Source organism: Platalea leucorodia (genome assembly GCF_965183815.1).
Source record: "Platalea leucorodia genome assembly, chromosome: Z".
Classification (NCBI taxonomy): domain Eukaryota; kingdom Metazoa; phylum Chordata; class Aves; order Pelecaniformes; family Threskiornithidae; genus Platalea; species Platalea leucorodia.
This window is the reverse complement of record NC_138858.1, coordinates 41,228,002-41,254,555: the sequence shown is the minus strand read 5'-3', so window position 1 is coordinate 41,254,555 and position 26,554 is coordinate 41,228,002. Positions and strand designations below refer to the sequence as shown.

Sequence of the window (26,554 nt, the reverse complement as noted above, 5' to 3'; positions counted from 1 at the left end):
ATGGTGTTCTATTTTTCTGAGCATAATGAAATTGTATTAGAGAGAAAAACTACCATTTACCCTACTCAGTTATTTCTTTTGAGCCAAAAAACAATTTATGTTCAAAGAAGAAAAAAATCCAAAAATCAAGTACTCTTTTTTTCTCCCAGGGATTTGGGCCACATTATTACCTCCATGTAGCTGGTAGTTTCAACTGTTGATGTTAAACTGAATTATTTTAAAAGAACAGCTTTTTCTGTTCCTCTGCCACCACCTGGGGTATTTTGGGGTTGGTCTTTTTTCGATTTCCTCCTTTCTTTCCTCAGTGTTCACACTATTTATTGGCTTGAAATGACTTTTTCAGGTAATTGCCTGAGGCACCTCAGAGAACAACTGTGACTTCCAACAGCAAGATTTTTTTAAATATATTTTTCTTCTCTTCTTTACAAATATAATAGAAGCTGATGTTAACATCCCTTACAAATAGAAAACTGTATTGCACCGCACTGAATAAAGAGTTAAATCTTCAGATGAAAACACACCTGAAACAGACAAGCAAAAATGCCTGTCAGTGACCAATAAAGGTTGCACCAACAAGCTGCAAAACCAGTGTTAATAGGCATCCAGATTCTTGCTAAATGTAACTCTAATGTCTGGATTTCTTTTGATATGCCCATAGTGATCTACTTGCAAAGTATAGTAGATAGATAGCAGCTACTTCCAGTTCTGGGGGCAGCAGGGCAAGGACCACCAGTTTGGCTGGGCTCCTCTCAGGAGGAGGTGGTTGGGACCCACCAGTCAAACCCTTGTGTCACAAGACTACCTCTCCTTTGCTTCCAGAAAACCTGCCTGAGTGAAATGCATGAGTTTTGCCCTTAAAAGCAGGAAAAGACACCACCACCCCCCCTCCCCCCAAAAAAAATCTGGAAAGGTTTTCCCTCTAGCTCTTTGCGGATTTTACTGAAGTATCTTAGCGTGAACAGCATTAACTTCCAGGAAAAAAACCTAGCTGTGTCCTAGTTCTTCCTAGGAAAATGTGCTGGGAAATCACTGAGCCAAAACAGACCTCTGCAAGCACAATGATTGCAGCACACTGTGATACTTGGCAGCAATAATTACAGTCCAGCAGGATAGAAACCTAATTTTCAGGCAGGGCAGGTAGAAAGCAAGTAAAATACCAAAGAGATGAAGAAAAAAACCCCAGCAGGATAGAAAGCATGGCTGGGGGGAGGGGGTAAGGGGAAGAGATTATCTGACCTTAGACTCTATCAAAAGCACTAATTTTAAAACAACTCTGCTTTCTGTTTAGCACCAGCTCCATTCTTGTTTGACAGATTACTTTTTCTTTCCCTTTCTCTTTCCTCTACATAGTTTCTGGCTCAGCAGGGTCAGTTTAACCTAATATGATGCATTCTGTTGTTTTCCTGCCTTCACACCAATACTGCATTGCACTTCTATAGGTAAAGTCAGGTAATACTGTCTCACCTGAGAGCAGTGAATACCAAACAGACTTTCAGAAATTATTCATACATTGAGAGACACAGATATTACACTGCCACTTAGGATTTCCCAAGTTCTATATGCACGTGAATGCAGGGTTACCTTAGACATACAAATCACAGCTGTCCATATGCAGATGCGTACATGTGGTCTCCTTAATGGCAACTGGTAAACCAAAGAACCAGCTAAGAAGAGGATATGTCAAACAGATGCTGAGGAGGAAAGATGTGGTCAAACAGAAAGCAAAAGAAGTCACAGGTGAGACAACCCCTGAAGTGGTAGGAGCACTGAGATACTTAGGAGGACAAGGAGCAGGTTGTAATAAGTTGTAACAGGTTCTAATAGTAAAATTTCTGAATTCTTACAACTTGTTCCTGTGCCTGGGGAACAATAACTGTTCATATTTCTGTCCCTTACCAATCTGGGTGAAGCAGACCTATTGTGTGGAGAGGGCAGGACTTGTGCAGAAGACAGGCAGAAGGAGTTCTAGTGCCCTGATGAGCAAGTCATACAGACCTATAGGAAATTCCTTGACACAAAAATTTGTTTGTTTTGCCTTACAGAGTCCTCTCTAAGCCACACACCTGTGTCACAGTTTGCTATATTCAGGCCTAGCTGGATATATAAATGATAAACCTTCATCAGTATGAGCTACTACACTGTGAACAGGCTTGTACTCTACATGGACGAAGCTGATTTTACCCCTAGAATGAAAAGCAAGAGGTCAGCTGCCACAGTCATCATTAACTGCAAATTTGCCAGGTCATAGGATAGGAATTAATGTAAAAAACTGTTTTGAAATAGTTTAAAACAGCGTTTGGTGAAATTAATCACAGGATATAAAAATTCTTCCCAACTACCAGCATATTCAGTTCCTCTTTTAATGCCTTTTCTAACCAAAAAATGAGTCCTTCCCTCCCACCACACCACTTTTTTTCTAGGACTTATTCTGAAAACTCCACAGATACAGAAGAGCTCCTTCTGTTCAAGGCCAGTAGAAGGGCCCAGGATTGAATGTGAATAGCTATGCAGCACCAGGCTGTACTTAGTATTTCTAAAATATCCTATTACAGGTGAACATTTCTTTTTTTACAGTAGGGTTAACCTCAACCACTTCAGAGTATGAAGAGTGAGCTGAAATATATTCAGATTTTTAGCTTGTATTTTTTGGAGAGAGAGGAAACACCACCAAATCAGCAGGGAGAATGCAGTGTACAGCTGCACAGAAAGGCATTTTACCCTCTGTCATGAAGGAGATGAGAGATGATGAAGAAAAATCATTCTCTACATCTCAGATTGACAGTACCTGCTGACTAGACAATGGATAGCTGAAGACAGAGGAAAAAAACAGGGTAGCAGTGATGAGAACAGAGAAAGCAGCCAAGAGTGCTCTCTTTACATACTGTATTCATAGCATCTTAAGAATGCTGCAAATTATTCATGCTTTTAGAGATGGAGCTGTTTCTCACCATCATTTCACTATGACATCAGGAGAAAATATATAGTGATTTAAAAGTCATTCAAAGTGATTTTTTTTTCTGCTATTTCCAGAAAATTTTTGAATGTCTTTAAATCTCACCTCTGACAACCACGATTTTTTTGTATGCATCTCGGTTACATAAATCAGAAAAAACCATCTCCCTTTTCTACAAAAAAGCAGATGCTTTTGTGAATTGTGAATACAACCTGAAACTCTCCTGTTTGAGAGCACGGGCTGGTTCAGCAAAACAGGCAATTCCTTCCAGAGTACATGTTGACATTTATAATTTAGCTAGGCTTACCTGAATATTTCAGAGAAAAATTGCCCATAAAAGAAAAACGAGAGTTTGATAAAACAAAACATTAAAGGAGGTCAGTTATGCAAAGCCTCAAAATGGTTCAGATAAGACAGGGAAGCATTTTCTTTTTCCTTGCAATGAATAATCCTGTTTAACTCAGGAGAAAAGCTGCTTGATGCAGAGGCATAAGAAAGATCAAAGTGAGCAGGTGAGTCAATGGATAATACTGCAGAAGAAAGGGGGATGGTCAAATAAGAGTAAATTCGGGAACAGAAAGATTAGAGAGAATTATGTTTAGGGAAAACCTAAGTTAAGTAAGTGGTCTACTATTCTGAGGAGTAAGAAAGAGAATTCAAAATGAGTAAATAAGAGGGAGCAGATATTAGGGGAGAAGTTTGAATATTGGTTGCAAAGTTTTGAAACTTTACATCTCCTGTGTTGTGGCAGTACTGCAACACTTCACATTTTTCTTTGATCCAATAATTTGCCATAGACTCATCTTCTGCTAAAAAGCAGGGAACAAATAAAAAAAACAGTGCTTATAAGAAAGGCAGCAATTCTGCAATTGCGGAGCCATCTAGGCACACAGAAAATCATTTGACAGAAATTACTGTAAATGTTTGGCTTCCCCCATAATCGGTAGCTTTTGTTCCAGACTGAGACAGCTGTGTCAACCCCTTAATGACTGAAGAGAAAAGGCTATGGAAATCTCACCGCTATGTCCCACGTGAAAAATTTTATATTTTATAATGTGCACATACTTTTTAAGCCTTACAGCACTGTCAACATTTTGGAATGGAATATGCATATTTTTCAGTGGAATAAATGACCAAAAATAAGTTCTGGCAGTAAAAACATTGAAAACAATCCTTTTCCCTTATACAACAGGTTTCATGCTGTTGTTACATTAGGCCATTTATGACTCTATTCAGGCAGTGAAATACCAGTCCCTGATTTTAACGTTGAAGAAGCATGAGTAAATATAAATTGTAAGTCACAAAGCATATAAGCAGGGGAATAGAATTTAGACCTTGTCCTTTAAATCACTGGGTGGTCCACATCAACAGACTGTGATGATAAGCACAGATGTGTTTCCATGTAGACTTGCAGTGTTGGACTGGTTAAGAACAACCACAAAGAGAGAAATGGGCTTGGGTGATGTCATAGGGATTTTCATTCAAATATTGGTGTAATCCAAGCTCTTCCATCACCCTGATTCAGGAAAGAAATGTGGAGTAAATGTGATGTAGTTATCTTAGACAGTTTTACTCTTGAATAGATGGCTCCTTTTGGCATGTAACCTTGGATCTGCAATGCCTCTGCTCTCCTGCTAAACTAACAGTTCTGGGTAGGACAATTTCTGTAAAAAACAGCTAAGTAATCTAATGTCATTCTGGGCTTTTAGTGAGATAATTTAACCTGTAACCCATCTCTTGCTCACAGATACTAAGCAACGTAAAACGGAATCGTTTTTCAAGGCAAAGTCTAATAAAAAAGCCACAAGTGATGTAAAAAGCTCATCACTGAGATTGATAGACCTAATATTCTGTTATTTTAAGAGAACAAGAATTCAGTGGTCACTCCCACTGCTGTATATACTGAAAAATTATGTCTTGCAAGTCATTGCCCTAAACAATGTTGTCTGCAGGACTTAGATGCACACATGTCTTCTAACCTGAACTGAAAATGCCGACCTTAGAAGGAAGTATGGTGAGTTGGTTGGGTGCCAACGGTGTTAAAGTTGGGGACTCTTGCTCCATCTTACATTTCAATTTCTAGTTTTTCTTTGCATTATATTTTCAAATAGTGTGACAGTACATGGATGCCCAGGTTTCTGTGCTATAGATAGTGCAGGTGTATGCCTATTCTGCATTCAGGTTGACAACAATGTCATGATAACACACAGAAACTAAGCAGAAAAAATAGCCACAAAACATTAGTTTCCTAGCTGATTTGCTGGTGAGACTAAGTAGGTAATACTTGGAAAAGGCAGCTCACTTAGTGTAAGATATTCCCATAGGACAGTAAATTTGCAGTTACTGCTGTATCTACACAAAACCTGCCTCTCATACAGTGAGCTCCTCATCTATGACTAAGATATTATAGCAGTAATGAATAGGTATCCATGCTCCATCTGAAGCCACAGAAAGAGTAATTATATTTTCTAAGAAAGGCAAAAGAAATTACAACTCCCCAGACACAACAGAGCCAGGGAGTAAGAAAGGTTTCTGAACAGTGTTGTGGAGTTTATAAACTGCATTGAACCCTTCCAATTCCCTGATTGCAAAAATTGGTCTATATTATCTAATGTGGAAGCTGCTGTGTCACACAGTACTCTTTGGCCTTTACTTTCATTACTGGGACAATTGACAGAGCTGTATAATAATTCAGTGTGCATTTCCCAGAATTACTTGTTAATAGTGTAAATGGGGTAATGGGTATTTTCACAAGCTTATATTCTTAGAGGTAAATGGAACATTCTAAATTTAATTTCTGTAGCTGCAATTTTAATCACAGAATACACAGGACAGAAAGAGATTTGTAGTAAATTACATTAGTATCTACTAGGTGACTCCATCTGTGATAATTGTGCAGGCATTATGCACCAAATAAAACAGAAAATGTCTACTTACTGAATGCAAGCAACAAAAGGAATATTGGTCTTTGCAGACTTGTGCTGAAGATGGCACAGCAGAGGTTCAGGATGGACTAAATAACTGCCTAAATTGCACACTTTTGCTTCAGTGGTAGGTCTGACATTCTTGTACTTTCTGTTAGCAGAAGCCCTGCCTCATCTGATAGCAGCTGAAAAGCAGCTGGTAGGATCAAAAGCTTTTCAAGGCTTCAGTGTAATACAATGGCTGCCTTTGTCTTTTTTTTTTTTTTTTTTTTTTTTTTTTTTATGTATATAGCTGCTTTGCTTGTGGAACTTGTTCTCTGAATTACTGAAATAAAAACCCTGGTCTTAGGATTAGATTTCATTCTCTGTGGAGTCAATGGCAAAGCCCAGCTAACTTCCTCTGACTTCTTGGCAGCTGAAAATACAAAGCATGGTTTTAACTCTTTAGCAAAAAGAAATCAAATGAGGTTTGCAGAATTTAAAACTACCCTGTAATCATCATCTTAACACTTACTTATGTAGGGTCTACATATTAGACTAATCCTATTGATTTGCACTGACTGGATAGGAGATTTAACCTTCATCAAAATTAGGAGAGCTCCTACAGTCAGTGCTGAAGAGGACTGGCACCTCCATTTGGACACAGAGGACTAATTAGCATCAGTACACTTTACGCTGGAATTCTCACAGGGTGTTTCAATGGGAGAGACAAGAGTTGTTTCAGTAACCAGCAGGCCAGTAGTTACATGATGCTTTCCTGCTCCAGAACTCTACTGCCAAATTACACGCTGTTCACAGCAACTATACTCCTGCAGAAACTACAGTTGATTTTTACTGTTTGAGAAGTCACCAAGCCCTCTTCTGCCTCCTCTATAAAAAAGATTCCATCAGCGTTAAAAAATCTTAGCTGAAATAATTTATTTGGTTTTGAAACCAAATCTCTTTAAAAAAATGGACCTGAATGAACTTTTTAACCTTTCGGAAGGGCCAAAGAAATGAAGTGACAATATGCTGGTAAATTTTTAAAAGTCCATATGATTTAGCTAATATTTAATTCAGAACATATCTATGTGTATGCTAACAAACAGTTGCAGATGGTGTTTAATTAGCATACAAATTCACTCAGCCTGCACAACCAGCTGAAAAGCACAATGATTTTTGCAGCCAGTATATGATAAAGTGAAGCTCTTCCCAGTACAAACTCCTCCAGAAACACAGACAGGTTTGCTCCAGCCTTTTCAGTCAGACAAAACTAAACCACCAAAGATGAATAGGTCTTATTTGTAGTCCAAATAGAAAAGAAACTGCTAAAGCACTCGACAGCTTCCCAGTACTTTGGGTAAGTAACCAATAAACTGAGTCAAAGCCCTGCATTAGTAAGATAATATTGGGGTATGAATTGTAAGCCTTGCAACACAGCCTGCTCATGCACTGTGCATTTCTGGACAATTTGGATCCATCTCTGTTTGAAAGAAAAACACAATAAATAGCAAGTAACTTCATGATGCAGGTTGTCCTGATCTCAGCTCAATGCAGCCAGCTACTGCAGCATGACAGCTGCTTTGTTTAATCTGACAGCACCACAGTTGCAAGTTAGTAATGCAGTCATCTGAAATGACCTATTACCATTTATATACACTCAGCAACACAAAGTAGAAGTAAGGTTTACACTACCCCCAAGCAGCCATTATGTTCATCACAGTGACCATACACTGAGGCACAGGAAGAACAGAGAAAAGGAGAGGCAACTAAAAAAATATCCATTACTTACTGACATAAGATAGAGATGGGATTTTATTGTTTCTCTTCTAGCAAGAAACTAATTAAATTGCATCTGTTGCCTCTATGTGGAAATGAGTTCCAGGAATTCATGGATGCACACAAACCTATGCCCACCATCCATACACTCTTTGTTCTGCAAACCCTTCTTGTAACGCAGTGGTAGGCAATGACACAATCAGTTTGCTTAATGTAGTAACTGAAACTTCAAATATTCAAGGAAACAAATTTAGCAGAAAATGGTCATGGTAGTAATAAGGAAATAAACTTAACGAGCAGGCTGTACACAGTCTTTACTACTGGTGTTAATGTGCCATTTTTTTGATTACTAAGGTACTAAGATTGGACCTATCCTGATTCATGGCAAATGTCTTTTCTATTAAATGGATATAAGATTAGGTTTATTAACTCTCAAAGCACTATTTTGGAAGCATTAGTTTTATGACAAATGTATTTCACTCCAACAAGTGTGGTTGTTTTCAGGGACATGGACTTTTCTGGCTTGCCAAAGTGGCCTTTCCCAGTGCTGCCCAATGAAGCTCTACAGATGGACACAAGCAGCTTGTTGGAAAGCACATTCTGGCTTCTGAGAAATTCACATTGTGATTTGTGAACGAAGCACTCCGGCAACATGCCAGTCTAAGCTGCAAAATGACTAAGTACTCCTAAAAGAATGGAGCAGTCTGTATTTGTCAGAAGACTCAAACACCAGAATGACTCTCTTTAAGGGAAAATAATAAGGTTAATTTATTTACTGAGACAGAAATAAATATTCCTTTGCACAGCTGGAAACAGACTTCTGAACTATAACCCAACACAACATGTTTCAGGGACTAGCTGAAGTGAACTCTCCTAGCCTGCTATCTGAAGGATTCCCTTCCTTACTGCCAGTTGACTCCAGGGCCGAGGTGGGGCTCCAGTGGGAGATGTCCCTACTTGACCGAGTCCTCAGGCAGTGCCCTCACTTGCTCTTTGCATTCTGAGATCAGCAAGGTAACCACACTAGAATGAAAGATCAAAAATCCCCCTTGAAGACTGTCTCATTCTACTTACTGTTGTTTTTTTTTTTTTTTTAAATTTATGGAATTCCATCTTGTTGTAGCTTTGGACTAATGGATACGGAATGCAAATGCGGAATGCAATTCGGACTTTGGACTAATCGATACGGAATGCAAAAATCCTTCTTACTTTACTTTTCTTAAATTCCCCCTCCCCTCCATTTCTTTTTTTTTTTTTTTTTTTTTTTTTTAGTGGCAGGCAAGGTATCATCAAATGGTCACAGGTGGTGTTCCCCAGGGCTCAGTATTGGGGCCAGTTCTGTTTAATATCTTTATCAACGATCTGGATGAGGGGATTGAGTGCACCCTCAGTAAGTTTGCAGATGACACCAAGTTGGGTGGGAGTGTTGATCTGCTGGAGGGTAGGAAGGCCCTACAGAGGGATCTGGACAGGCTGGATCACTGGGCCAAGGCCAACCGTATGAGATTCAAAAAGGCTAAGTGCCACATCCTGCACTTGGCTCATAACAACCCCATGCAACGCTACAGGCTGGGGGAAGAGTGGCTGGAGAGCTGCCTGGTGGAAAAGGACCTGGGGTGTTGGTCGACAACCTGCTGAATACGAGTCGGAAGTGTGCCCAGGTGGCCAAGAAGGCCAATAGCATCCTGGTTTGCATCAGAAATAGCGCGGCCAGCAGGACTAGGGAAGTGATCGTCCCCCTTGTCCCCCTGTACTTGGCACTGGTGAGGCTGCACCTTGAATCCTGTGTTCAGTTTTGGGCCCCTCACTACAAGAAGGACATTGAGGTGCTGGAGTGTGTCCAAAGAATGGCAATGAGGCTGGTGCAGGGTCTAGAGCACAAGTCTTATGAGGAGTGGCCGAGGGAACTGGGGTGGTTTACTCTGGTGAAGAGTAGGCTCAGGGGACACCTTATCGCTCTGTACAACTACTTGAAAGGAGGTTGTAGTGAGGTGGGGGTTGGTCTCTTCTCCCAAGTAACAAGCAACAGGATGAGAGGAAATGGCCTCAAGTTGCACCAGGGGACGTTTAGGTTGGATATTAGGAAAAACTTCTTCACTGAAAGGGTAATCAGGCATTGGAACAGGCTGCCCAGGGAAGTGGTTGAGTCCCCATCCCTGCAGGTATTTAAAAGACAGGTGGATGTAGTGCTTAGGGACATGGTTTAGTGGTGGACTTGGCAGTGCTAAGTTAACAGTTGGACTTGATGTCTCAAAGGTCTTTTCCAACCTAAATGATTCTGTGTTTCTATGACAAGCCTCTCCTGCACTGTCTGTTTGTTCCCTATGGATTCAGCAGCAACAAAGTCAGACAGTCAGGCACACTAAGCATGACCTTAAGGAAAATAGCCATGATCAATTTGGCTGCTGCCGAGCTCTCTGAGACAATCTTTTGCATTTTCCTTCTATTTGTTTCTTTAGGGAGAGGGGAGATCAGACTGATGATGAAGTCAGTTCATCAAGCAGTGTTTTTTCTTATGCATAACCAAATCAGAAGGTCAAGCCTGAGGAAGGACAAGAGCTGGGACAGATGTGGAAATATGAAACATCTGGCTTTGTAGAACCAGTGAAGTCACCACTCACTCCTGGGAATACTTCACATCTCCAAGGTCATCCATCTCCCCTGGTAATGCTATCTTCATCATTATGAGTATCATCTTTCTTTTACATTCATATACAAGGTTATGAGTCTTAAAGGACACCGTTAGCCTACCAACCACACCTCAAACATAAAATCTTTCTAACGTACCACTGTTAAAATTAACCCACTGAGCACAACTGAGGTACCAGAGAGAAACTCTTGTTTTAATGTATTCTCTTTACATTTTGTTGGGTTAGTGGTATAAATTCAAATTCAGAACACCTAATTTTGGGCAAACCGTCTCCTGGCTAATAGCTCTTCACAAGATGTGTAGGTAAAGAATGTCAGTGGTGACAGAGGTTACGTGTCTGCATGTCTGTAAGACACTTGTAACAAATGCACAACCTTGCTTGGAATAAAAATCTTGATGTGAGTACTGCAGACACAAACTTCACAGTTAACTTTGCACTGGTTTGTTCAAAGCCTGGCAACCAGTTCTGGATTTAGATGTCTGGAACAATCCAAAATTGCATTTTTACAGTCTTGATAATTCAATATCTGCCTCTACTTTCTATTCTTCATTCCTTCCTACCTTCCTGCCTTCCTTCCTTTCCTCCTACCTGCCTTCCTGCCTCCCTTGATCCTCCTTTTTGCTCTCCCTCTCTCTCTCTTCCTCCCTTCATCATTCCTTTTTTCCATCTTCTATCAGTAAATATGATTTTTTATGTTTGCATGCAGAACACTGGTTCACAAGTAGGTCCTATATGTACATATTATTATTATTATTATTACAAAATTAACAGAAACTGGCATAAAAGAATTAATGCTGTTTCCCTAAGGATGTTCTCTCTGCTAATCATTGATAAGAAATGTTACAGCAAATTCAACATTAAGGTAGACTGAGGCACATATGTACTACACATGTAAAGCAAACTGAAGTGCCATGAATGTCGTGGTACATCCTGACAATCTTAAATGGATAGGAAAAGTATTTCTGTAGCACAATCATATTTTTCTGAGAGTCTTTAATGCAAAGGAGATTTTGGAAAGAAAAAAAAGAAAAAGAAAGAAAAAAGAATTCTCGATGTCGTTCACCTAGGGAAGGGATGACTAGTCCATACCTTGTGGGCTGCACTGACTGCTTGTGAATAGCTAAATGGTGTTTCAAGTCTGCTATACAGTTTGAATTCTGACTGTGGGAGAAAGAATTCAGCAGGGATTGCTCTATGTCCAGTTGCATCAACCATTGCAATGGCACAGTGGAACTGCATGCTGCGGTCATGTCTTCCTTGAAAAGTTGTCCTTGGGATCCTCTCCTCTGTGCCATTGTCCAAGGTATGTGCCATGTGATTGTGGTACATGCAAATGATTAGTTATGCATGAAGAAGGCTGACCACTTTTTGATGGATGCACGAACTGTTGGTTACTGAACAGAGTACTGCGCTTTTGGCAAGTTAAACCATATAGAGAAATATCTCCTATTTTGCAAAGCTCCATCTAGAAGGGCAGCCTTTTCTTTTAACACTTCCTAACTGTTTTTCTCTGTTCCCCTCCAGTGGTATTAATTACTCTATGCCACATTTTCAAGTAAAATTAAAAGGCACTACAGAGGATGAAGTCACCAAAAACTCAAACAGTTTCAGAAAATGAAACTTCTGTAACACAACTGAGTTAATCTTTCCTGTCCGTGTTACCCTACACAAAGTGTTGCAGTCTGTCATCAGCCTGGAATTCCAGGAAGCTGCAATATGAACCGAAAACAAAGCTTAGAAGAAAGATTAAGTTACAAAGTTGAAGCATGTCTATTCAGTCAGTTTGTAAGAAATAAAAACCCCCGGAATTGAATCCCAAGTTTTTTACAATGTGATTTTACTTCAAAAATGCTTCTGCAAAAGCAGCCTCATGGAACTCCAGAAATTGCTGAAAGATCTTGTGTTCTTCAAGAAAGTATAAGTATGCATTAAAGGGATAGCCTTGCCACTGCAGAATAGGAGCCTTGGAGACAAGCTGTTTTCTTTTCCTGTCAAAAATCTCCATAATAAAATAATAGCACTAGTGATACTTGTGCAATTCTACAGCATCTTTAAAATATGGTCCCAGTGACAGATAAACAATTATGCTTCCTTCTGAGGTTTTTTGAAGTTGAATGAGGTAGAATTTTAATCATGATATGCCCGAGGATGACTGAAAAGTAATAATATCTATACTCTACTTAGCTGGATTTCGTCCTGTCAAACGAAATGTAGAAGAATTTACAAAGGGAATAGATCTGTTGGATTAATCACTTTAAATGAGAAAATACAGATTAAAGCAAACAAAAGTCAGCATGATATAATATCCTTTTAGAGTCTGTATCACAGTGATCATATTTGTGAAATCCTTCAACAGGCACCTGAAAGACTTGATCAAAACAATGCATGCAGCTCTCTCTCTGTGTCTAAGGAAAGTGTGAACATACCAGCTCCTTCTTCTTCATGCACTCCATGAGGATAATGAAGAGGTGCTGTGCCTGGGTTCGGGTGTATGTGAAAGTCTTCTGTATGGTAACTAGCAACTGGTCCCTCAATGACTCGTTGATAAGTCTGAAATTCAAAAAGAAAAAATAAAGTAAAAACACAGACATGAGGGAACATTGCAACTTCAACCAAGGGTCAACTAAATAAGAGTAAGATAACAAATCACTGCAGGTTGTTTTGGACAGGTTTGAAGGACAGGAATTGCTGAAACCATCAGAGACAAGTTGGAAAACACTGTTCTAGAAAAATAGATTGATTATGTTGGGGTTCCTCATGTCCAAAGTTTTTATTTCAGTTCCCACATATTGCATGACGGAAGGTCATTCAAACTATCAGCTCTGTGGGATTTCTTAACAGAAACAAGAACCACACTGACAGTTTGGATTTGAGGGAGACCAACACTTCCAGGTGAACTGAAGATCCCTTTCTATCAGTGAGTTAGCAGAATTCAACTTGTGGTTCATTTTATGAAACTGGGAGTATTTGTGTTGTCAGTGTTTTTGATTTTAGCTTGAACATCCCAACAGTTTCACCTCACCTTATTGATGCTGCACAGGACCAGGTAAGAAAACAAAACAAAAATTTCCCTGTTCCTGAGTCCACTTGAAGAAACCATTTTGCTTTTGTTCATGCTGATCTTCCAGGAGTTTAAAGAGTAACCACTTTTATATTCCTTCTGAGTGCTAATGTTAGTACTTGCAAAAAGTGGCCCAACAGCAGAAATAAATAGTAATATTACGTGGACTATCAGTACTTGAACCCTACCCCTTGATGTCAAAAACCTATTCCTCAGGACTGTTTTGGGTTAAACATTGCTATTCTTAATGTCTTACAAAATAGTGGGCTTTAATTTAGCACATGTATCCTTTGTTGTATGAAATCTTCTACACTATAGCAGTTTTCTCACTTAAAAATTGTAACTGTTTCAAATTAGCTGAGTCAGCATGTTTTACAGGATATGTCATTGTTGATCATCTGTGGGAATGAAAATCAGAGAATCTTCATGACTCATATTTTATGACAGAAGATAAACAAAGATTTAGCCCTGCAACAACTGCAAAGAATTATCAGAAGCAGCACAGTGTATAAAAGTCATTGTTAGCTTATGGCACCTGCTTTGGGAGAACAGTGACCAAACCCCTGTTTATTTCATATGACTGGTAAAAGTTGCCTGTACTTCTCTGCAACAAGGAAGCCCGAATGAGACTGCAGGATATTCACACACAATTGAATTTCAAATATGATTTAACTATCTAGTCTTTATACCTACAGCAAACGTCATCAGAAGAGACAATGAATGGGCATGGGAAAGAGGTATAGAGGTCCATAGGAGAATATAGAAGGCCTGGCATATGGAGTGCATATGTTCTCTATTCTCTAAATTCTACTTTGGCTTTAAATATCCCTGTTGAGTAGGACTCCCACTTCACAAAGAAGCCTGTAAGGCACATGTCAATGTGTTTGGATTAAAATGAGTTTACATGGGGTTTTAGATCACACTGTGGATCACTGTTCTTTCTATGCCTGCCTCCTCCTGTTGTCTTCTACTTTATTACATTCTCTTGAATGGAGAGTCTACCTCTGCACTTCCTCTTTTCATTGAGGAGCAGTATGGCCCCAGATGTGCTTTTTTCCTGGGGTACTGGAGAGGCAACAACACTGCATTTACTGCTCACTCACTATGTAAGCATGCCTTCCCTGAAGTGTGACCTGCTTCCCTCACATGAAGGCAACATGCTATGAGTTGAAACCTGCAACCCTCTTGGTGGACAGCAACGAGAGCTGACAGCAGAGGACTTTCTGTGTGAGGGTTATAAGAAAAATAACCTGACCTCCTGTATAGAAGTAAGGATGTTGCAAGCACATGGGAACATGAAACAAGATGTCAGAGCACAGGTAGAAATGTAGATTCACACCATGTTAAAGAGAACCAACTTGGAAATGCTGACACCTTGAAAACCACTAATATACTTTGAGATGCAGATTAGTAGGTTATACATGGTGTAAATTCTGAAGTCCTTTTTTCAGGCTTTTTAAAAAAAATCAGTTGGAAATTTACTTTAATCCAGAAGGCTGCTCTTCACAAAATGGTGCTATCACTGTAAATATAAGTGGTTCAGAATTATGCAATTTTCCATCCTTCAAACTAAGAAAGAAAAAAGGGGTTAATCACTAAGAACAAGTTTCCTAAAAGCATCAACTGGAGAATCTAAACAAAGATTTAAATAAAGCTCTATTTTCTTTTGGAAATGATATATGAAAGTAAAGTACATGACAAAGTATGAAAAGTATATGAAGTATATGAAAAAATACATGGAATTGGAAGAATCTGAAATTAGAGAACTTCAGAAAACATTTCCAAAGATACTGGGATGAAAACCATCCTGTTTTCTCATCATAACTTAATTTTCTTTAAAAAAAGTATAGAATCCATACCTGAAATTTCATTTCAGAAATTGTCTCTCTCTCAGGTAACACACACAGAAAGCAAGAAAAATTTGCTTTGATAAGCATTGAGTGAAAGCAGAATTAAGCTCCAAGGCTTCGTAAGCAGCCATCACTTTCCTTTCCTGAATTAAAGCTATCAGAAACCGTATCATATCATAAGTTTAAACAGCATGTAAAGCAAACTCCATGTGAAAGATATGGAATTTTTTTAAAAAAAAGTATCAAGAAGTGGTTCCCTAACTACAGGGGTACACATCTGTTGAAGTATCACTGCTCAGAAACTTCCTGTTGTCATCATTTGATTTATGCAGTTTTCTGTCTTTACTAAGTACTTTTTTTTTAACATCTCATTGGTCTGCAATTCTACAGCAAGCCTGCTCAATGTCTTTGTGAGATTTAAAAATGGAAGTGATTGTAATCAGAAATAGAAAAAATAATACTAAGCTTTCTGATAACGTAATCATAGCTGAATTAAGCTTTGTGTAAACTGAAATCAGTCATGTCAAGGCTATATCACATTTACTCCTTAGGAATCTATAAATGTTAGAAGGTATCAGATCAAAGTTCCCAGTCATGTAACCCAGCTGAGACAAATACAAATTGTGCCAGGCTATTAAAGGCTAAATCTATGATGCATACACCAAATCCAATGCACATAAAACAAGTGACTCCACAGACTACTGTGAGCAGAATAATTGGGACTTGCAGGTGGGGTGATGTGTTATACATGCAACTTAAGCACACATTTTTAAAAATCACAGATTCCTAATTTTAGATTTGGGGAAAAAGAGATGCCTCCTGGAGTCTTGTGATTAGAGGTCTAACCTAGGACACAGGAGATTATTTGCCACTAACTTGGGAACAGTATGTTCAGCAGACTCTGTCATGGATTATGAACCTCATATGTATAAAGCTCCATAAGCATAAAACTGCCACTTTACCAGACAGACAGTCTATGATTATGACTTCCTTCAAAGTCAGCATACTCCCACCCTAAGAAAACTGGATAGTGTCAGATGAAGACAGTATTTTTATAATCTTCCTGCTAGGCTTCAGTTCAGAAAATATTTTGCAACATACCAATAAAGTCCTGTTTGGGGCATTTTGATGGCATGATTCCATGAATTCCACTTAATTTGTCATGGAAGCAATACTGCAGGTAACTCGCTCCTGCCTAAATGAAATGTCCTACAAAAGGACAATTTAACCTGCTCTTTTCTTTCATTTCCCACATAGTTCAAATCTGTTCTTTCATTCCGTAAATACCTAAGATAAGCGCATTTTCCTACCAGTCTGGGTATCCAACTTTTTTTTACCCAGAGAAGCTGGATTGCTGATGGTATTTAGATACCTACTGTCAAAAATCTGGCATCTAAAGCAGAAATATATACATCTACGTTTAGTTTCAGAGAAAAATCTACTCATAATTGTTGCTAAGAGTGATTTTTTTTTTTTTTAAAGAAGATGCCAAAATTAATTTTGATGCATCAGATGATCAGAACTGACTTGTATGGCCTTACTACAGGAAAAAAGGGAGAAAGATGTCTTGGATCCATCAGGAGAGGCCACTTAAAAACACTGAAGTGACAAAGTAAATAAAGTGACATTCTATTTGTGTCCAAGATATGCTGGAAGATTAAACACCAAAGCAGAACTCCCTTCATTGCTTTGGCCAATGCAGAAGAGACAGATGACAGCATTTTCCCATCCTCCCTCCTCAGAAAGTAAGTTTTTTTGAAGTCATGCCTAATATTTGAGGAGATAACAGACATCTCACTTAATGACATTCCAGTCTTTCAAACTCATGGCATATGATTTTGTAGTGAACATTGGGGAGGATTTGAAAGATCTGGCCCATAGCCAGCTCCCTAAATTATTTAGTCTTTTTTCTGCAGAGATTTTTAGTACTGGAGTTGTACAATGTACTAGAGATTTATAAAAATTATGCTCTAACCTGATTTCAAAATGCAAGTTCATTATAGATTTTTTTAAACTTATTGTTACCAAAATGCTTTGAAATTCTCTAAATGAAACATTCCATTCAATGAACTGCACATAATCTTTTTCTAACTTTTCATTTGTTAATTCTTTCTTTTTTAATTTATTCTTTTTATTCAGGATAAAGAAAATATATCCATAAAATATCAGTGTGATGTGAAAACTATTCCCTGCCCTCCTTTATGGGAAGCTTAGGGGATTTTCTGTTTTAATTATGATTTGCACTTTAGACAATCACACCATATGTAAGAAACATGACCAGAGGCTCTGCTGATATTTTCTTCCATTGGAATTACAAATAAGATACAGTTGCGCAACTCTGTAGGACTGACTGAATTTCTTATACTTTTTAAATGCACACATTTTGCATAGCATTGTTATGAGAACCGACAGAAAATAAATGTAATTATTCCTTTGTTCTATTCAAACAGGGATGATTTCTGGGTGCTTTTATGAGGAATCAGCCTTACTTGCTGCTCTTTACTGGTGGTTGTTCTTCTACACCATTTTTCCCTGACTATGTTTATTAAATGGTTGTCCCTTCACCAAAAGAGAGATATTGTATTTCAACACAGAAATGACCTTCTTCTAACCAGCTTTTGATTTACAAAGTGCTTTGTTACAAAAGAAAAGCAAGGATATAAAAATATGCAATGTGAAAACAATCTTACAAAATAATTCAGATGTGATAGTACCCGTGATCCCCCATGATACGGTAGACACCATGGGGGATACAGAACATCCACATCATACCTACATTATGATCCTTTTTGCTCAAAGTGAAAAATCTCTATATTTCTCTATGAGAATAAAAGAGATTTAAGTAAGATACTACAGTTATGAAGCCTAAAAACTATGCCACAGTGGATGCAGAGACAGACCAATCCAAAGACAATCTTTAATGATTCTCATATGAGGATGCTCATTTAAAGCACAGAGAATGTTTTATGTTTCCTTGTGAACATTAGGTGTTGTTTACATTTTTATGTGAACGTACATTTTTATGGCATTGAACTGAATTCCTTAAGGGTCTCATGCTTGCAGGACTAGAACTGAAGGAGTAGTTAATATGCAACAAACTCAGCTTGGAGGCTGCATTTGAATATTGCAAGTCATTTCCCATTCTGTAAGGAAATATTTGTCTAAGAAGTGACATAGTTCTAACACAGTTTTTCATTTTTCTCATTCTAAATTCAGCATTTAATTAAAAAAAAATCTCTGAGGATTAGAAACTACTGAATGATCCTATAAATAGTTGCACTTTACAGTTGTTTTACTTCCAGCTTGTGCTTTTATGCAAGACAATGAAATGAGAAGGCATCCTTGATTATAGAGTCAAAAATACTTGGGATTTATGTGGAGGAGAGTTATTAATAACTAAGATATTCACTTAGGGCTTAGCAGGGACTGAATTTGGGTGTTTATGATCAATCTTGTGTTCTTACCCCTCAACGCTGTTCAACACATTTTCAGCTTTTACATAAATTAGCAACTAAGTGCTTCAGAGCCTGGAGAACCTGACCTTTAAATTAGGGCCAATAGTGATAAGCAGCCAAATAATTCTTCCAGTTCACTACATGGGGAAGGTTGCATTTAAGCTGCCTTCTCATTTAGGTTATCCTGTACACACAGCTTGTTCGTCATTAAGATGTAAAAGGTACGGGGAACTCAGCTTACTACTGAGAATTTTATTTGCTTGTAGTGAAATGTAGTCACCTTGTACATTCTTAATACTCTGTTCAAGACTTTTCAGACCAAGGCAATATCTAGTCCCTGATATTAAAGTCACGGCAAACTTAAAAAACCCCACCTGCATTAATTCTGCATATCTGATATTCATAATGCTGAAACCTCAGCTCAATGGGAAACTGCATATCTGCCTTGCCTTCCCCCTGGAACTTCAGTGAGAGAGATGAGATCCTGAGGCCTCACAACTGATTTACCTCCAAAGACGTCTTTACTTCAAGGTATGCTTCATAGTTCCTTCTGACCTAATCTTGGTACATCACACAGTTGCACGCAGCACCTGCTGCAAGCAGTGCAGGCACAGCTCTCTGTGTTGTGCTGGCAGCCTCATTCCACTGCAGCCCAGCTAAGTCTGGCTTACAGTTACAACATGCACCCAAAGACTGTCCAAAGTGAGTGAAATGTCCACCTTTTCATGAGGAAAGCCTAGAATCAGGCCTTAAAATAAGGCAGATTCAAGCTTCTTGTCTCATGTCTTTTCAAGGATGCACATACATTGACATTGCAAAGAGGTACTGCACCTTGATTAATATTAAAAATCCTTCCTTTTTCTGCTATGTGAAATCAATTAGGAAGGATAAATAATGAGGAGGCAAGGCAGGCACAACACAATTCTGTGAAACCCAATACAAAAGTACCTGTTGGGCAGATATGCAATTATCCAACACTCTTAAGGATCTCTCTGAGAGGACGGATTGGTGCCTCACTGATCGAAACTCAAGCAGAGAGCTATATTTTGTCCTCCTTCACCTCCAGACATAGTTCTTTCCCCCCTGGAAACAAACTCTCAAATAAACTTAAAAACTCACAGCAGTGCTTAGTACACATATATACACATTCTTATATGCAGAAAATGAATCCATATTGGTCTGCAATGAGTGAAAATTTAAGATGCTGAAAAAACAGCATGATAATACCAACATGCAAGTGCTGAGTCTGTTGCTGCCATGAATGATGTGGTTTTTGAATGATTTAGATCAGATATCCAGTGCATAGCAGTTGGAAGATATGCAGTGTCTCAGAGAAGACCCTGATTTCCAGCCAGCAGCCAGAATTATACTAGGTTTTTGACTTTACAGTTTGATTGTACAGTGGACTGCAGAATTAAATTCTGCACACAGTTTGGATGTGCTACATTGATTTAGAGTCTAATAGACACAGTTTTGTATAACCTACTTAGATTCCATCCAAAAGAAAAAGCTAGTAGCTGAACTCAGCTAATGTGCCAATTATTCAGTATTCTCATATTGCTAAGCACTATTCAAAAGTAGGTTACAGAGGGAGGAAAGTACTCAATTTGTATCTGAAGTCTAATGTATTTGGGTAAAATATTTTAATGAATATAAAAAATATTGGTGTTTCACTTGTGATATTCTTAAAAATATCATTAGATTTTAGACTGATGTTTTCTGAAGCAGGGCAAACACACAGAAATTCCCACTAGCTAGCTTTACAAATTTCATATTTGTGCATTCTATTTAGTGCAAGGTGAAAAGGAAAACAAAAAGGAAAAAAAATTATGCTATTTGATAATATTGCAGGCACCACCTGGCATGGTACCACCACAGAAGGAAGACCCATAGTAAGGGAGAATAATAGCTTTCACAAAGCCGGACTTGAGTGTCTCAGTTAAGAAATGACTTGCTTGTTCTGCCTCTAGTGATTCTATCACTTGCCTTTCTTACAGGCAGGAGTTGGTGATGATGAAATAGCATCACAGAATCATAGAATGGTTTTGGTTGGAAGGCACCTTTAAAAGTCATCTAGTCCAAGCCCTTGCTGTAGGCAGGGACATCTTCCACTAGATCAGGTTGCTCAAAGCCCCATCCAACTTTACCTTGAACGCTTCCAGGGATGGGGCATCCATAACTCCTCTGTGCAACCTGTTCCAGTGTCTCACCACTGTCATCATAAGAATGTCTTCCTGATGCCCAGTCTAAAGATATCCTCTTTCAATTTAAAACCATTGCCCCTTGTCCTGGCACTACAGGCCCTGGTAAAAGGTCTCTCTCCATCTTTCTTATAAGTCCCATTTATATATTGAAATAAATTGCATTCATTTTCTTCTTGCTATATTCTTTTTCAGGATGACATCAGAACACAGACAAGGTAGATGGAAACTGTATAGGTACATAGCAAACACAGGGATAAAACATGTTTGAGTAAGGTTATGTTAAATGTGTTAACAGTGAGGTCACTGAAACCAGAGAAAAAACTTCTCAAAGATTCAGGTGAAACCTGGCACATTCAGATCTATCCCAGTGCAGCACTGGACGATGCATGAACCTGAATATAAAATGGTTTTAAATATTTGTGGCAAACATGTTATTCCCAGTAGGAGTTTTAGGTTGAGTAAGTTCATGATCACATTTATTTTTGAAAAACATAATAGTGCTTGGTCTAGATCTCGGTGTTTATGGATTTATGTTTTATTATTTGCATAACTCTGTTGTAGGTGTGAATACATATCTTCACCTATTCTAACACACTCAAAAATGAGTCCCTTCTTAGTAAATCCTGATTGGAAGATTACTGTAGCTACTTAGACAAAAAGCGTGAAATAGCTCTTAGGTATAAGAATCTGAGGGGGCTTTGGTTCCACTTTTATGTTTTGTTCTCAAATTATTAAATCCTCCCTTATTCATTATTTCCTACTCTGAGCAGCAGACTCTGGGTTCTGCTTTGGGAGCTTCTGGGGATAAGGTCCATGATCATTGCAGAACAGCTGGTAACACCCTGAGGGTGCCTGCTGCTGCCAGGTAAGGATGAAGTAAGCGCAGCTACAAGGGTGTGGGCCTGAGAAAGCTCCAGCATTTTCTAATGAGCATGATGAGCAGCCCTTGACCCAGGGTGACCGTAGCCTTATTTGCAGCTGACCCTGTATTAGGGAGGGTCAAGCACCCGTTAGCCAGTGCTTGGGAGAGGCCTATATAAGAACCAGGCCAAGGGTACAGGCAACCAATGCAACAGCTTGTGCAAGAGGGTGCAAAAAAAAAAAAAAAAAAAAAAAAAAAAAAAAGGGGGCCTCAGCTGAATTTGTTTCAGGGTAAATAATCTTAAGTATGGTGGTGACATGCCACAGGGTAATTTTCCTGGCAGGCGCTGGAGTAGCTGCCACTGCCAGAGCAGAGGCTTTGATGTAGTTGGAGCTTTAGGTGGTGGATGCAGCTCTTCAAGTCCCAGGCTGCAGAGTCTATCTTTGATGCCAGGAGAGATGGCCTCTTTCCTGTAGGTCTGCTGTCTTGGAGGAGCTGTGGTACTAAGCATAGCAGTTATGGAAGGAATTGAGCAGGCTACATAGCATTGGAGAAGATGAAAAGGAGATAGGCAAGATCTTCTCTGACATGCAACAGCTTGAAGAATCCTGGACCCCAACTACAATAGAGATGCAGGCAGTGTCCACTCCTAGTATTTAGGGAAGTGCAACCTCTGGAGAGGGCGAAGGATGAAAGCTGGTGACTGTTGGCACCAAGAGTAAGTCTCCTGCCCCACCTAACGGCTGACAACTGCAAAATAGGTTCACTGCTCTCAAAGCTGGAAAGGATCCACATGTGCCCTCAAGACAAAGATCTGTACCACCTGACCCCAACCCATGCAAGGCCACCAGGAAGAAGCAGTGAGTGATTATAACAGGCAACTGCTTGCTGTGGGGAACAGAGGCACTCATCTGTTGACCTGACCTATCAACTAGAGATGTTTGCTGCCTGCTGGGACCCAGAACTGGGATATTGTGGAGAGACTACCAAAGCTTGTCTGACCATCTGACTGCTACCCCCTGCTGTTCTTCCACACGGTCACCAACAATACTGTAAGGGGAAAACTGAAGAGTATCAAAAGTGACTACAGAGCTCTGGGAGCAGTAGTCAAGGGCATGGGGGCCCAGGTCATGCTCTCCTCAATCTTATTGGTCAGAGGAGAAGGTGTGGGGATGAGGACGGACACTGATAATATAGGTCAATAGCTGGCTGCAGAGCTGGTTTTGGTGACAGGTTTTTGGGTTCTATGACCATGGGACCCTGTTTGCAGATCAGTGTCTGCTTGTGAGAGGTGCAATCCACCTCACTAAGCAGGGCAAAGTTACCTTTGCTGAAATGGCTGACCTACTAAGAAGGGCTTTAAAGTAGGAATGCTGGGGGAGGGAGAGAGAGTCACCAGCAGCCCTGTGAGAGTGTGATGCACAGGGCTGATGAGCAAAGAGCCTGGAGAGATGTGATGGGAAGCGATCAGAAAATCAACAAAACAGGGCTTAAGCAGGCTCACCTGCTTCATTTTCATGTAAGCAAGGAAGTGCCTACAGGGCACCATTATGGACAAATCCCCAAAGCCCTTTTGGGGAAATCAGTATGCTGGGGTGCCTCTCTAAAGTGCCTCTGTACTAATGTGCACAGTATGGGCAATAAACATAATCGATTAGATCTGTGTGCAGTTGCCGGGCTACAATGCTGAGATCACAGAGGCATGGTGGGATGGCTCCTGTGACTGGAGGTGTTGCAATGGAATACAAGCTCTTAGGAAAGACAGGCTGGAAAGGTGAGGAGTTGGAACTGCCCTTTATGTGAGAACAGTTGGAGTGCATGGAGCTCTGCCTGCGGATGGATGATGAGCCAATTGAGGATTTATGGGTTAAAGAGAAGACAGGTAAAGGTGACATTGCAGTGGGTGTCTGCTATAGGCTGCGTGACCAGGAAGAGCAAGTGGATGAGGCCCTCTACAGGCAGCTAGGAGCAGCCTCATCTTCATAGGCCCTCATCTTTATGGAGAATTTTGTGATATCTGCTGGAGGGAAAACACAGCAGGGCATAAGGAATCCTGGAGGTTCCTGGAGTGCATTGACGAGAACTTCCTGATCCAAGTGAGAGAGCAGCCAATGAGGAGAAGTGCTCTGCTGGACCTCATACTCAGCAACAGAGGGACTCAATGAGGATGCAAAGGTCAAAGGCAGCCTTGGCTACAGTGACCATGAGATGGTGGAGTTCAGGATTCCAAGAAGAGGGAGAGGGCAAAAAGCAAGATCACAGCCCTGGACTTATTGCAGCCTTTCAGTACCTAAAGGGGGCTTACAAGAAAGATGAGGACAGACTTTGTAGCAGGGCCTGTTATGATAGAACAAAGGGTAATGGTTTTAATCTAAAAGAGGGTAGATTTAGACTAGCTATAAGGAAGAAATTTTTTACAATGAGAGTGGTGAAACACTGCAACATGTTGCCCAGAGGTGGTAGATGCCCCATTCCTGGACACATTCAGGGTCAGACTGGATGGGGCTCTGAGCAACCTGATCTAGTTGAAGATGTCCCTACTCATTGCAGGGGGGGTGGTCTAGATGATCTTTAAAGGTCCGTACCAACCCAGATGATTCTGTGATTCTATGTTTTGAGGAGAGCAGACTTTGGCCTCTTTGGGGATCTGCTTGGAAGAGTCTTATGTGACAAGACCCAGAGGGAAGAGGGGCCCAAGAAAGCTGGTTAATATCCAAGTACTTCCTCCTCCAAGATCAATGAATGGGGCAGGGGACCTGCTGACATAAGACATGGAAAAGGCAGAAGTACTGAGTGCCTACTTCAATCCCAGGCCCCAGAGAACAGGGGGGAAAGTCTGGAGGAAGGAAGTCATACCCTTGGTGAAAGAGGATCAGGAAATACTTAAACAAACTGGACATATGTAAGTCCATGGGCCCTGATGGGATGCACTCATGAATGCTGAGGGAGCTGGCTGATGTCATTGCAAGACCACCCCATAATCTTTGAACAATTATGACAACTGGAAGAATTGACTGATGACTAGAGAAAAGCAATAGTCACTCCTATCTTCAAGAAGAGCAAGAAAGAGGACCCAGGGAACTACAGTCTGGTGAGCTTCCCCTTGATCCCTGAGGAGGTGGTGGAGCAGCTAATCCAGGAAACCATACCCAGGCACATGAAGGACATGAAGATGATCAGGAGTAGTCATTGTGGATTCACCAAGGGGAAGTCACGCTTGACAACCTGATCACCTTCTGTGATGAAATAACAGGTTTGGTAGATGAGGGACAAGCAGTGGATATTGTCTATGTAGACTTCAGTAAGGCCTTTTACACAGTCTCCCATAAGATCCTCATAGAGAAGCTGTTAAGTATGGGCTGCAGGAGCAGACAGTGAGGTGAACTGAAAACTGGCTGAATGGCTGGGCCCAGAGGGTTGTGATCAGTGGTATGAAGTCTAGTTGGCAGCCTGCAACTAGTGGTATATTCCAGGGACTAATCCTGGGTCCAGCCCCGCTCAATATCATCATTAATGATCTGGTAGATGAGGCTGAGTCTACCCTCTGCAAGTTTTCTGATGATATAGAGCTGGGAGGAGTGGCTGATATGCCAGAAGGTCGTGCTGCCCTCTGGCGGATGGACCTTGACAGGCTGGAGAAATGAACTGATGGGAAACTCATGAAGTTCAAGGGGAAATGCAAAGTCCTGCACCTGGGGAGGAACAACCCCGTGTGCTAGTACATGCTGAGGGCCTCCCAGCAGGAAAGATACTTGGCAGAAAAGGACCTGGGCGTCCTGGTGGACACCAAGTTGAACATGAGCCAGCAATGCGCCATTGCAACAACAAAGGCTAATGGTAACCCAGGCTGCACTAAGAGGAGTGTTGCCAGCAGGTCGAGGCAGGTTACCCTTCCTCTCTCCTCAGCACTGCTGAGGACACACGTGGAGCCCTGTGTCCAGTTCTGGGTTCACCAGTACGAGAGACATCGACATACTGGAGAGCATCTGGCGAGGGGCAACTAAGATGAACGGACTGGATCACCTCACACACGAGGAAAGGCTGAGGGAGCTGGGACTGTTCAACCCGGAGCAGAGGAGGCTCAGAGAGGATGTCATCAATGTATATAAATAGCTGAACAGAGGGTCTAAAGAAGACAGAAGCAGACTCTTTTCAGTGGTGCCCAGTGACAGGACCAAAGGCAATGGGCACAAGCTGAAACACAGGAGGTTCCCTCTGAACATCAGGAAATACTTTTTTTACTATGTGCGTAACTGAACACTGACATAGGTTGCCCAGAGAGGTTGTGGAGTCTTCATCCTTGGAGATGTTCAAAAGCCATCCGGACACGGTCCTGGGCAACTGGCTGTAGGTGGGCCTGCTTGAGTACAGGTGTTGGACCATATGAAATCCAGAGGTCCCTTCTAACCTCAACTGTTCTGTGATTCTATGGTTGTTTACATATTTTTGGTGGTAGAAGAGAAGAACAAAGAATATTAAAGATTTGGGCATTCAGTAATAATATGCACTTTGGAACTTGCAAAGCATGCTTACAGCCTGATTCAACAAAAACACACTTGAATCTTCTACAATAAAAGCTAAATACTATCCTTGCCTCACGTTGAGTCTGCAAAGAAAGGTGGAACTGTGCAAACGCAGATTAGTGCACAAGCAGTCATGTGTGAATATAGGTGGATGTGCAGAATCATGCCCAATAGGCAAGGCAAATGCGAACTAGCTTATAAGGACATGTAGGGCTAAATGAAACCTGAAGACAGCAGTACATTATATTATAATGACATAGCATAACTAAACCCATGAAAATAACTCCCCATGCCCTTTGACTGAATTCCTTGA

At 40.3% G+C, this 26,554-nt stretch overlaps 1 protein-coding gene across 2 annotated transcripts in view; it reads right to left on the bottom strand.

Moving 5' to 3' along the window:
* TRPM3 (transient receptor potential cation channel subfamily M member 3) overlaps positions 1-26,554 on the bottom strand; it is a gene marked incomplete at both ends in the record, with an annotated part of 429,209 nt that overhangs the window by 72,650 nt on the left and 330,005 nt on the right. For both annotated transcript variants that reach the window (XM_082335729.1, XM_082335730.1), the window contains one exon: positions 12,713-12,836. In XM_082335729.1, the coding sequence (XP_082191855.1) occupies positions 12,713-12,836 (124 nt within the window). The remainder of the gene's footprint in view (positions 1-12,712; positions 12,837-26,554) is intronic.